The 13,068-nt window shown below is 36.6% G+C and overlaps 1 protein-coding gene across 11 annotated transcripts in view; it reads left to right on the top strand.

Annotated features, from left to right (window-relative positions):
• The window catches only part of CIT (citron rho-interacting serine/threonine kinase), a 73,789-nt gene that overhangs the window by 37,885 nt on the left and 22,836 nt on the right, over window positions 1-13,068 (top strand). For 9 of the 11 annotated variants that reach the window (XM_040605584.1, XM_040605576.1, XM_040605595.1 and 6 more), the window contains exons 22-24: window positions 2,753-2,927; window positions 4,324-4,521; window positions 6,723-6,776. In XM_040605584.1, the coding sequence (XP_040461518.1) occupies window positions 2,753-2,927; window positions 4,324-4,521; window positions 6,723-6,776 (427 nt within the window). The remainder of the gene's footprint in view (window positions 1-2,752; window positions 2,928-4,323; window positions 4,522-6,722; window positions 6,777-13,068) is intronic. The other 2 variants (XM_040605643.1, XM_040605661.1) reach the window with 1 other exon arrangement.

Here is a 13,068-nt window from a genome sequence, read left to right on the forward strand (position 1 = left end):
TTACTTCAGAGTTTTTCTTGAGGCTGGTGCTTTTGTGCAGGTCAAATGAATAGTAATAATTTCAATTTCTAAATTATCTCTGGAGAAGCCTGTATTCCTTTTTTGAACATACATATTGGTAATAGATTTGTATTTTCCTTGGTTCCTGTGACAGTTACATAACGTTGAAACTGAAAACATTAAACATCTTTCTTTCACAAACATTCCATCCTGTTCTGATGGGTAAGAAGGCAAGTAAGACAACTAGATTTTTTAAGTCAAGAGTTTTTCTGCATGTTTTTTGTTTTTGAACTGCTGATTGCAAGAATGAGGTATTTTGTTACTGAAATGGGCAGAAGTAATGTAAACTAGGAGATACCCCAGCTTCAGCATGCTGCTTCAATTAATTTTGTTTTCTTCCTAACCCAGATAGCAAGAAGGCAGTAGAGATATATGCTAACCCAGCATATATCTCTGTTGCCTTCTTGTCCTCAGCCTTTCTTTATTTCTCATCAATGACTGGTGTAATAGGCAGTTCAGTGTTTTTGGGATATACTACTGGTCAAGATCTAATGTCATCTTGAATCACTATGTAATCAGCAGTTGTTCTCGTGGTGAATCCTTATTTATTAAACACAGAGGAAATATTCTGTGTCAGATCTTTTTGTCTGCCCAAACTTTATTTTGCTTTGGATTTTAGCTGAGATTCCTTTGTCCTTATAATGATGTTTTTCCTTCATAAATTACTTAAAGGCATTCTACTTCAAGTATAGGAAAGAGCACAGGTTGTTTGATATATCCTTCAAGGTAGTGCTGAAGTAGTATATGCTCTTACTGATTTAAAGAGATGCGTCAACTTTGGCTGCCTGCAAAAAGGTTTTCAGTATCCATCAACTGTTGGAAGAATGTCATGTTTGTGGGAAGTGCTTGGATAGATTCACCTATAATATTAAACAGAATCAAGCAAGGATGAATTTTGGCAAAGAGTTGCTTTGGTTTTATTCCTTTTCAGTGGTGATTATGCTTCCAGATATGTAATGGCTCCAATTTTTGCTGGATTTCAAATATCTGGCAAGTTATTTTAGCCTAAGCAGCCAAAAATATTCACAAAAATAAGTGAGAAATTTAATTGTGTTGCTTTATGCTCCAGATGACCTCCAGTTAATCACCCAGGAGGTTTGTTGAGGCAGCAAAAATCGTAACTTACCTTCAGTCTGAAATAAAACAGAAGTATTGCCTCAGCGTGTACCTGGGAAGCATATGCAAGGTCTAGCGTCACAGTCATTGGTTCTGAACTGAGTGTAAGAACTTAGCTGAGCTAAATGCGTCCTCTGAGAGCAGGGTGCTTGACTGGGCATCCATAGGAAACAAGGAAAAAAAAGTCTTAGAGTAGATTATTGAGAGTTATATTTTCAAGTAATGTAATTTTGCAGGACTGGTAGAAGGTAGTACAGAATTAAAAAAAATTTAAGAGAAACTTGCTTCATTATGCATGTAGCTAGTTAATTTGTGCTTATTTTGTGAATTGTGGTGATGAAAATGTACAAATCTGTTGTTGGACTGTATTTTGAATCCACAAAAGCTACAGCTAATCTGAGCATATTTGAAGACGAGAACTAGTGATTAAAGCCTTGGGAGGAGAGAACAACTCTGCTAGCTTTTGTTCCATCAGTATCTCAGGAAACCAGTGAATATCAGGTTCCTGAGAAGATAGCCCAGTAAACAGTAGGAAGTGAAATAAGACCATTTGACAGTTCTGGCTGGCAATAATCTGTAGAGATATTTTTTTTTAAAAAAAAAAAAAAAGAAAAAGAAAAGGAAAGGTGAAAAGGGTGCAATGTAGAGAAATGTGACTCAGAAGACTTAAGTTCTATTTTTAGTTTTGTTAAGTCTTCCTATTTCATCGTGAGCAACCCACATAATTTCTTTGGGATGGGATTAATAACAGCTTATCTCACAGAGAACTTCTTAAAATATTAATTCATTATTATATGTAGAGCTTTGTGAGACGTCTAAGTAGAAAGCACACTATGAGGCAGAAGTTTCCAATGCATGATAAAATGATTCCAGGAATTGTAAATAATAAAAAAAAAAAAAAAGAAGAAGAAAATAAGAAGAAAAAGAAAAAAAAATGGTCTTTTTACAATAAAGCTATTCATTTCAAATTATTATGGTAATAATTAATTGTTGCCAGCTCTCAAAATTCTTATGAGCACAAGTTATTATTTTTGTTCACTTTGTAGATTAGGACTTTGATCAGAGACAACAAAGCTTCACTTCAATGTAGGTCAAGTTCTAAGTCCATTACAATTTAAAAAACCAAACCCAACAAAACAACCCACAACACACTACCCCCTCAAACGCTAAATCATAGGGTTTCTCTTTTCTCATTGAAATACATTGTGTGAAGGCAACTATTCTTAGCATTTATTTTTACTGTCTAGAAAAACATGTATCAAGGAACTGGTGAAATGAGAAGAATGAACTGCAGCTTAAATATTGTTGTAGATTACTGTGTTCAAGGTTAATTTTTCTGTACAACTTGCAAACATGGAGTTTTAGTGTTCTGGGCATTTGTTGATGATTACACTAGTACATGGATCTTTTGCAGACAGAAATAAAGAGCTGACTTTTTTTTCTGGGTGTAGAATTTGAGCTATGAACTTAACTATTCTACTTAACAGGAAAGTTGCATGCCTTTTCACTGGGGTGAATAAGGAAGATGTGTGTTAAGGACATTTTGAATTTGTCAGTTGTGCTTTTCTCCTAACAGGAAAGCCCAAGAGGAGATGATTTCAGAGCTCAGGCAACAGAAGTTCTACTTGGAAACACAAGCTGGAAAGTTAGAGGCCCAGAATCGAAAATTAGAAGAACAATTGGAAAAGATGAGTCACCAAGATCACACCGACAAGAACCGCCTGCTGGAGTTAGAGACTAGACTGCGAGAGGTGAAAACTTGGGTTTAATCCCTCCAAACAAACTTACTGGGATGTAGCTCATTTTGAGTATTATAGCGAGAGGGAGAATCAAGTTGTTTTAGTGCTGTGTGTTATAAAAAATGGAATTATAAGGTGTATTAATTTAGTTTGCTCTAGTAGTACTTTTTTCCTTAGGAATAAAACACAAAAAGTTTAAAATTGCCTATTAGAAGGAGATGAAAGTAAGTATTAAGGATTTGTCATTCTTAGACCTAACTGAATGTGAGCTTTTAGATCATCTTGCTTTCTCAGATTATTTGGGTTTTTGTACAGTATCCTTATAATATTGTCCAGCTAGAGTGGTTATGGGATAGAGAATAAAAGCTTAGCTATGTACAATGGCCAGCTTAACCATAGCCTTAGAGTCTACAGAATAGAAAGCAAAGGACACAAACGAATTGCTGTAAGAAAGCAGGAGACCTGTTGCTTCATGCACATTTTTCAGAAGTTTTCTGGAAAGGAAACCTAACAGTAATATGAAAATATGCATTTTTAAAGGTTTGTGAGCTGTGCTTCATTTTTAGTTTTGTATGAACTAGTTTGGATCCACTTCAAATCTTCTTTTACCTTCTCCAGTCTCACTCCACTAATTTTCAGCTAAGACTGAAATCTTGCCTTTAGCTAAGAGGGTTGGACGACCAACACATGTCCTTGTTTGACCGGAAGTTGGTTGGGACCAGTGTAAGATTTCTGGCAGGCTTGTCGCGCATCTACAGCACAACAGACAGATTCACTTGGGATAGCAGACAGCCTGAAGAAGGTGCTAAGGTTTGGAATTGATTTTGAGCACTGAGATCTGTTCTGCTGCTTGTTCATTTCTTATCCATTTCTGGAAATGACATGTTTATCCCTGAGTATGCCTCAAGAAAACCTTCAACAGAAGCCATTCAAATAAACCCAGAGCCAGATGATCTGGCTGGTTTCTTTAAAAAGATTCTGAAGGGAAAATCGCAAGTCAGTTGCGAAATGTGTGTGATGTTTACATATACTTAAAGATTAGTATTGATGTTTATGCCTAAAGATTCTCAATTTCAGTGACAAAAGTTCATCACAAACTGCTTCAACTTTCATGCTTTTTATATCAACGTTTGGGGTGTGCTATTTGACTCACAGCTGGAACTGTTCTTGTGCCCTTGTTTCACAATTGCCAAGTTGCTTTTAACCTTTATCAAAGCAAACCAGTAGTTTTTAGGTAGTAGGCAAAGCTGTGTCCTTGAATTCTCAGTGACTTAAGCAATCTGTCAAGACGTGATTTTTGGGATAGACATGGCAATGGCATCTTAAAGTGAGGTCTGAAATGAGATTACGTTGCCTATATATTCTTTGTTAGTAACTCATATTCAGGTGGTGCTTTTTCTTTCTTCAGGTTAGTCTAGAGCATGAAGAACAAAAGCTGGAACTCAAAAGGCAGTTGACAGAATTGCAGTTGACGCTCCAGGAGCGGGAATCTCAAATTACCGGGCTGCAGGCTGCACGGACAGCCCTGGAAAATCAGCTCCGCGAAGCCAAAACTGAATTAGAGGAAACAACAGCTGAGGCAGAGGAAGAGATTCAAGCTCTCACGGTGAGCCCTAAAATTTGTACTATGACCTATATAGCTGCATGTTTCATAAAGAGGTTAAAATGAATTTATGCTATTTAATTTTTAATTTTCAGAACAGGATATGAATTTTGCCTTGGGCTGATACAGGCAGGAATGGCTACAATGTTGAATTTTGTCTGTGTTATTATCTTTAACCATACAAATGCTTCCTGCTCGTGGTTCAGTGCTGCTAAAACTGATTGATTGTAAGGGCATTATTGCTTTTGTGATGAGGTGAAAGTTGCATATGAAATTGTTAGGAGTTTTGCTCTGTGATTGATTGATTGATTTATTTAATTAATGTCTCATGAGTTTGAATACAGTTGATGATCATAAATGTTTTCATGATTTTTTTTTCTATCAGTTACTTTGCTTTGAGGATACTTATTCAGGAAAAAAACCACCAAATTCCTAGGAAAATAGTGTTAATTCCAGTGTCTCTTCCACATAGCTTTATTCAAGTGCTTATTTAATTAAAAATTTTCACTTGTCTCTCAGTCTCTGGTGAGGTGTGTGAATGATATAAAGGAAAAGAAAAATTTAATTACCTCCCCCCCACTCCCAGTAAATGAATTCTGAAATACATGCTGCTGGTTGCTGTCTCTTGAGTACAAAAAGATGCTTTCAAACTGCTTAATTCTGAGAAGTATTTCCTTCATAAAAGATTCCCAGGGCTGCGGGGGGAGAGTATATGTATATGACCTGCTGCCAGGTAACCCCCACTGAGCAGCAGTCTTTAATGACCTTCAGATTCAGTTATTTTGAAGTGTTGAAAATGTTCATTCTCTTGCTCCAGTGACATTTGATCAAAGAACTGTTGTGAATATTTCTGCCATTGCTATTTTTCGGAAAGGATGGTGGGCCCAGCGGAGATAGATGCTTGTATTATGTTGATGCTTTGGGTAGATGAATGGGAGAACGGTTCACTCGGGAGTTGTTCTAAAGTGGGTGCACACTGGGAAAGTACAGCAGCAACATCAAGGCTTAAGAATAACTGAATAAGAACATGGCATCGGTTTCTTTTTTGCTCAAGACTGACACGGTCCCTTCCCAGCCGAAAGCTTTGCGTAGCAACTAATATCACTGCCAACGGGATGGTGACGTGCACAATATCTTTACCATACACTGCCAGTGAAACGGATGCATATTTATGACCTGTGTTCACTCAGTTATCGCTTCAGTTAATTTGGCAAAATGGGAGTGGTTTTGGGCCAGCTGTTGTAAGATAGTCCAGTTCGGTGGGCTTGGGAGTGTTTCTGTTATGGTTTTTTTTTTTCATATTGTTTTTTTTATTTTTCACATTGCCTGTTGTGGTAATATAGCTTTTTAGCTCTCATATTTGACTTCTGCTGAACAGTTTTTTTTCCTGTTTAGTCTCTTGGCTCTAAGGAAAATATCCTGAATCAAGAAAGGTGGCTGGATGTGCTAGCGCGCCAACCTTTCATTTGTTACGTTTTCAGATAGCATATGGCATTAGACACATGTTAAATCAGTTTGAATTTTGAGAGAGGCCACGAGGCTGAAACAAGAACTCTTGCTTTGTCATGCTTTGCTTGTAAATTAGGAGGTAAAATGGTGCATGCAATACTGCATTCTTTAAAATACGCGTTTGCACTTTTCCATACTTTGGATGCTGTCTTCCAAAGAATTGATTATTATGTTTCATTGCTACTGCTTAGAGAGGCTCAGGATTAAATGGTACTTCATGGTAGGATTCAAGTAGATTGGCAGAGCTGTTTGGGATAGCTTGCATAATACTTCATTATAGTTTTTCTTTGCAAGCATTAAATTGTATGCAGTATTTATTTTATGTGAAATACCAATCTGGATATGGAAGTAAAAGCAACTCAAATTTAAATTTATCAAGAATGTACAAACTTAACATAGAGTTGATGTGTTTTCTGGTGACCATGTCAGATGGAAACCGTTACGGAATTCAGTTCTTGAGTTTGTACATTTTTCTAAAGTGGTTTAGAATTGGGAGCATAAGTGTATTTCGATTAAGTAGGAACGTGACATTTGCTAATCAGTTCTTTGCCACTACAGAGTGCTTTCGTAGCCTGCAGCATCTGCCTTCCGAACTTTGCTTGCTGGTAGATTGTTCTGCAGTTTGTTTAGCAACAGCTGTTGGATTCGAATTCTAATGTATGAAAAATTGATGATTAACTTCTTACCTCCTTTAGGCACATAGAGATGAAATCCAGCGTAAATTTGAAGCCCTTCGTAATAGCTGCACAGTGAGTATTAAATACAGATCATTGAATTATTTTGAAATTAATTCTAAGAAAACAAACAATTTGCTTGTTTAATCCTTGATGACATTAGTTCCTAATGTGGACTTCTGGCTTCAAGGTGTTAGTAGGAGTTAGACGGATTGGATTTGATTTCTTTTAGGTTTCAGGTAAACCTCAATTTTGAGGTTTTAGTCTGATTGTGAAATTGATACTATTCTTCTTTTTGGAGAAGAAAGTAAATTAAAATATCTCATTGCAGTGCAGCTAATAAGAATGGTGTAGCAGCTGCAAAAACAATTGTAGGTGAAGATCTTTTCTGCTCACAAGAAGAGGAGATCTACCTGTCCAAGTCCTGAGCTGCATTGTAGATCTAGGCCAGAGTGGAAGAGCCTACATGCTACTCTGGGTTTTAAGGAGGACTTTAACACTGTTTGAAGAGGCAAGAAATATTATGGTTCCAAATAATACATTGACATGTAGTCATGTGCTCAAAAAGCAGAGAGGACTCTAGGATCTTGATTGGCACCTTCCATTGCTTTGATATCTTTTGACATGTTTTCAGATCCATTTCATCAATCCAGGACAGATGTCTAAGGGTTTGTCTATCAACAGATTCTTGCAGATGAACACTAATTTCAAACTTGTTTGTGATGATTGAGGAAAGCATGTCTTTCAACAACATGAGTTACAAAAGTGTTGAATAAGGACCGCAGTCCTCTGGATCAGCATTGATTGCTGATCTCTCTAGGCTTTTTTTCTCTTTAGCCCACTCTGTAAGTAGGGCTTAATTGCTGGGTTTATCTTGATTGTTTCCCTTCTTCCAGTGATTTCCTCAAACTTAATTTTTTATGCTGTAGGACTACGTATCTAATGTACAAGTTTTCATCTTTTGAAAATATCTTGGCAGGATGAGAGTTAATCTATTTTCCTCAGTTGCTCTTTAGCGCTAAGCAAGGGAATTCTTCTATTCTGTTCATAGAATATACTGATATGAAAAAATGAGGAAGTAGAGCTTACCAAAGCGTGTTAACCTCTGTCTAAATGAAATGCTGCACAAGAACCTTTACGTTTTATGCCCTTCTTTGTTTAGATTGATCCTGTAGCTCCATATGTGCTATCATGTATCTTACATCTATAGCTATCTTATTTTGTTCGATCTTGTCCTTCATACATAATGACAGTTTTCTATGAAAATGCTTATGTGATCTCCATGCAGGCAGAGACCAGTTGTGGAAAATCTTTAGTTTCTTTTCACGGCATGGTAAGCTGCCTTTCAGAGGTTGTGACTTACTATCTAGTAACATTTTGGCTCTGTGAGGTGAGCAGTCTCCAGCGGTGAGGAGTGACCCATAACATCTCAGGAATGTTGAGAGCTTCAAAGGTTCTGCATAAAAGGATTTCTAATTGCACACAACAATGCATTGTAAAGACCTTCAGTGGGATAAGTGGGATCAAACATCCTCATCAATAAGAAATTAATTGAATAGTTCCTAAATGAATAATACATGCTCATCATACATTCTTTTTCCAGCTCAGGAGAATGCATGTATAATTAATTTAATTGACCATGAATAGCAACTTTCTTGTTTTGTGTTATGAGTAGTTCTAGCTGTCTATCCTGTCTACAGAGGAACACTAAGAGAAAATATAGGGCAAACTCTTATTGACAGTGAGGGATCAGGGAACGTTTATTATGGTGCCTTCACCAGATGTTTCAACCTTATTTTTCTCATTGTGACCTGACTGGTATGATGCAGGCCTTGCCTTTTGGTGACCATGTGACTCAACTTGAAGGTGATTAGAATTTATACTCCTTTTAAAATAAGATAACACTTCAAGGGAACAATTATAATATGCTGCTACTTATGCAGCATGATAATGAGTGGGTTTATTCTTATAGCAAGTTTTCAAAATATATCCTTTGTAAGCTGAAACAAACTCCTTGAACTAGTCTGGAAAACTTTGTGGCATGGAGTTAATTTTTTATTTAGTCTTACTGAGAAGCCCAAAACAGCATAAGAATTATGAATATAAGATTAGACAAGGGAAAAAATTGAAAGATTCAAATACTTCAGTACTTTTGTAGTATTCAAAGGATAAATAAAAAACAACCTTAATCTACTTTCTTTGGTATTTCTTCTGTTTCTCTAGCTTCACAAAGGTCACAGCTTCCCACTGTAGAGAAGGTTTACACCTCAAATGTGTGTCTGCTTCACTTGTACACTCATTGCACTCTTGTTCTTCCTTTTGCTGGAGTCTTTGACCAAGGAGACATTTTTTAGGCTCTCCTATTTGTTCATTTTAATTTTGCTGTGTTTTGGGGTGCATACACAGAGACCGTTGCTATGTTGTTGGTTGTAATTTCTACCTTGCTTGTGAATTTATATTCAGTTGCTCTGATAGCTCTGCATTGTTTCATATTTTGACATCTCGTTTTTTGGGGTCAAAAAGAAAACACTAGCATTTGCTTTCTCTGTGTCTCAGTTGTGCAAGAAGTAATAGGATGCATAATTACAATAAAAATTGTAAATTGTGGTACCTGCTGTACCCACACACAGATGCATGTGGGCACATATGAAGAGCAGTATTTTATCATCATCTTCTCACAATGATAGCTCATCCAAAAAATCTGTTGAGGGATAAGGACTAGTTTCCTACATTTAAAAAATTATTCTGTAAAAAATATGATCCATTTGAGTGTTATAAGTGCTTTACAGACAATCAGAAAAAGATCTAGAAATAAGAGGCATTTTTTTATATAGGAAAGTTTACGTATTTGTCAGTTGGTTCCAACTGCTTCTTAATTATGGCCTGTTGGATCATCATTTCATGTTAAAAATACAACCAAGTCATCTAAATAACAGTGGAATTGTTTCAAAAAGAAAACTTTTAGTAAAGCCTATAAATATTTAGAAGGAAAGAATCCTGTAAAGTATTTACACTCAGTAAAGTACTACTGCTATTCCAGGAAACCACCATCTGAATCTTTTAGTCTTCTTCAGGTACAGGCTGTTGCTTTTACTCTAGCAAGGAGAATGGCATTTCTTAGTACTAATTGGATATTGCATTTCCATTTATTCAAGATTTCTCCAATAAAATAAGGTTTATCTTCCCTCTTTGAGGTTTTGTCATCATCTTGTGTTCCCGTCATAAACATTAATGGGCTTTATTCTGCACTTGTCTATGAGATTGGATATTGAGGCATTAAATCTGCCAGTGTGTTAGGAACATGTATATTTTAGTCATGCATAAATTCCTGCTGGCTTTGGTCTAAGGTCCTGATTTCCCATTGGCTCAGTGAGTTGACAAACAAGAGTAATGTGTGTTCTTGAAAACTTCCAAAATTATGTCTAGGATGTTATATACTTTGCTAAATTATATTTCGGAGTAAAGGGGTTTGCTCACTGTAACAAGACTAATACCCAGGCAAAATTTTTTATATGGGTTTGTTAAACTTGTACACACACACACACAAAAAAGATTGGCTGTTGGGTGGATGGGAGGGGTTATCCCTGATTCTCATTTCACAGAAAATGTGATGGCGATTGCCAGTTATAGGCAAAATTGGAGCTTTGTAGGTTTTGTAGCCTAATAAGAAGTCAGAGGCTTCTAGGATATGAGGTGTTGCTGTAAAAGAGGCTAATGGGGCCTTCACCGTGGATGATGACGTTGTCGCCATTTGAGGATGAGGCTTCTGGTTGGTAGAGGCAGCTCATCTTCTGGGAACCAGGTCAGAGAACAGGAGGCTGTATGTTTTAATAATGGGTTGGTTGGGAAGAAGAGGAATGCAGACTGCAATGTCCTACTACTCTGCAGCTACTAACAAGAGCAGCGTCCCTCAAGCTAAGCCATGATGAACTTTTGGAGACTCTGTGTAAGATATGTGTCAAGTCACAGATGATGTCTGACTATGGAAAGGGAAGGAGAGTGAGTTCATTGTTACACGCTGATCAAACAGGTAGAGATACAAGACTGGCATCTATCTGCAGCTGTGTTCAGTAAAAGGCATGGTGTGCTGCTCCGTTACAATGCAAAGAAAAGCTTTGGCTCTCGGATCCGCATGTGAGTAGGTTAAGACAAAGTGAGTCGGATGCCTGCTTTTGCTTCCTCCTCACAATAATCTTATTGTGAGATTATTTTATGAGAGATACTTACTTCTGGCAGGTAGCTTTCTAGTAAAGATGAGTGAGAGTGAGGAGGAGTAGAAATGGATAGAGGAAAACTGTGCATTAGTCCGGAAGTTCTGAATTAAGATTCTGTGTAAAATTGCATTAAACTCCAAATAACACGCTGCTGATAGCATCCTGAAACAGCTTACCTTGCTGTTTTCTTTCTGCATATCTGGTGGTGGCATCTGAGAACCAAGACATCTTCAGGAAGGAATAAGGTTATGGAGAAGTTTGCCAGCTGCAGTTAGCAGTAAAACTAAAACTGCTTCCTTTTCTCCTTTCCCTCATTATTTTGCCTGTGGTTTTGATATGTGGAGCATGTGGATTAAATTTTGTAGGTTGTCTCTCATATGTAAAACTAATCATTATGGCCCTGAAACGCTTGTTGCTGTGATATTTAATTTGTGATCTCTGCCCGGAGAGGTTTGTAGGAGCAGGTATAGTGGCTGTGAATCTGTGCGATCTCACAAGAAACACTTTGCTTTTCTGAAACTATACAATGGGGAGGGAATTGTGCTGAATATGGTCACTTTTGCTGAACAGCTATTGCTTGGGTTGCTCTGTAATATTTAAAAATGAGATACAGTCTTCTGTATCGGTATGAAGATAAGTTGTGCGCTTAGATATGGCGTGTAGTGAACAATCTGCCAAGATTAGGATGGTGTAGTTAGATCATATCTTTATTTTATGGATTAGTTGTGGTGAAGATATGCATAATTGAAGAGAAAATTTCAGTTGCTCTGTGAGTGATGATACAGTGGCACAGATAGAGTGGCTGCCTAGATTGTCTAGAGTTGGTTTTCCAAGCTTTCAAGTGTTTGGTTGCTTTATAAACTTTAAATTCGAAGATTTTTGTAATTATATTACAAGTTTCTAAAGGATAAAATAGTGTTTTCTTACAGACTTTCCTCTAATAATACTCCAGCTTTAACTCCAGAATAGCTCAGGGTGGGTTGGTTGGTTTATTTGGATCTTTTTTGCCTGGGGATTTCCTTAACTGAACAGAAGAATACCTAAAGCTATTGACTTTTTTCAGGTACAGGATTCTGGCATAGGTTGTATGTATGTATGTATGTAGCTCTAAGACATCATTTCCTATCAAATGGGATTTTTTGATCTGTGTTTTCTTTCTTCTTTGTTCCCAGGACAGGCATTTATATCAAACCGTGTCCCATTTTCCTGTGTCAGTATTACCCATTACTATTTAGGTTTTATAAGTTACAAACTCTGTAACCCTGTTGGTTTACACATAGCTGCAGAGAGCTTTTAAAAATTGGATTTGTTAACAAATTGCCCCTTTTTCCATGGAAAAAAGGAAAATGGTACTGAGAAGAATAATCTTTTTCTTTTAATAAAATCTATCAATCTATATAGATTATGTTATATAGGTTATAATATATTTGGAATTTAAGCCAAGTCATTTTGTAATTGTCCGTAAATATACTGTTAGGAAAACATGCAAGAAAGGCGATTACATCACTTCTTCTGGAACCCTTCTTTCTTATCTGCTTTGTTACTTACGTTTTCCAGAAATATCCTACTAAGTAAAATGTAACAGTGAAATATAAAATGATCTGGTTTCATTTTAGTTATGTTGGGGAAAGAAGTCAAAATCTCAGAACCTAGAATAAAAGCCAATGAAAGCCTGTCTTCCAGCCCTTAAGGGATAAACCCAACTTGAAATACACCCAGGTTTTAAAAAAAATTTAGTCGTTTGGCACAATAACTCTGCATGTCACCTTATCCATTTTGTGTTTACCCCATCTCTGCTTTCTTGTATTTCAAAAGCAGTTTAATAATTTTTATTACAAGTACTTGTATTAATATATAAAATATATGTGGAAGAAGCCATGGGTGTATAAAATATATCTTCAAACTGCCTAGATAGGTGTCGTGGTTAAACTTAAATATAAAAACAAGTGGGAGAAAAAGAGAGATTATCCTATCTGGCAGTAGAAATCTCAGCTGCTAATTGTAAGAATGGTAGGTAAAACACTGTAAAAACAAATGCTCTTTTGTTCCTTTTTGTTTGTATAAATACATTCCTAAGTTCTTACCCCTACAGCAATATAGACACTAACACATCCTTATGACACAGTCTGTGTTCTTTGAAAACTTGATGCATA

Source organism: Falco naumanni, chromosome 1 (genome assembly GCF_017639655.2).
Source record: "Falco naumanni isolate bFalNau1 chromosome 1, bFalNau1.pat, whole genome shotgun sequence".
Lineage (NCBI taxonomy): Eukaryota > Metazoa > Chordata > Aves > Falconiformes > Falconidae > Falco > Falco naumanni.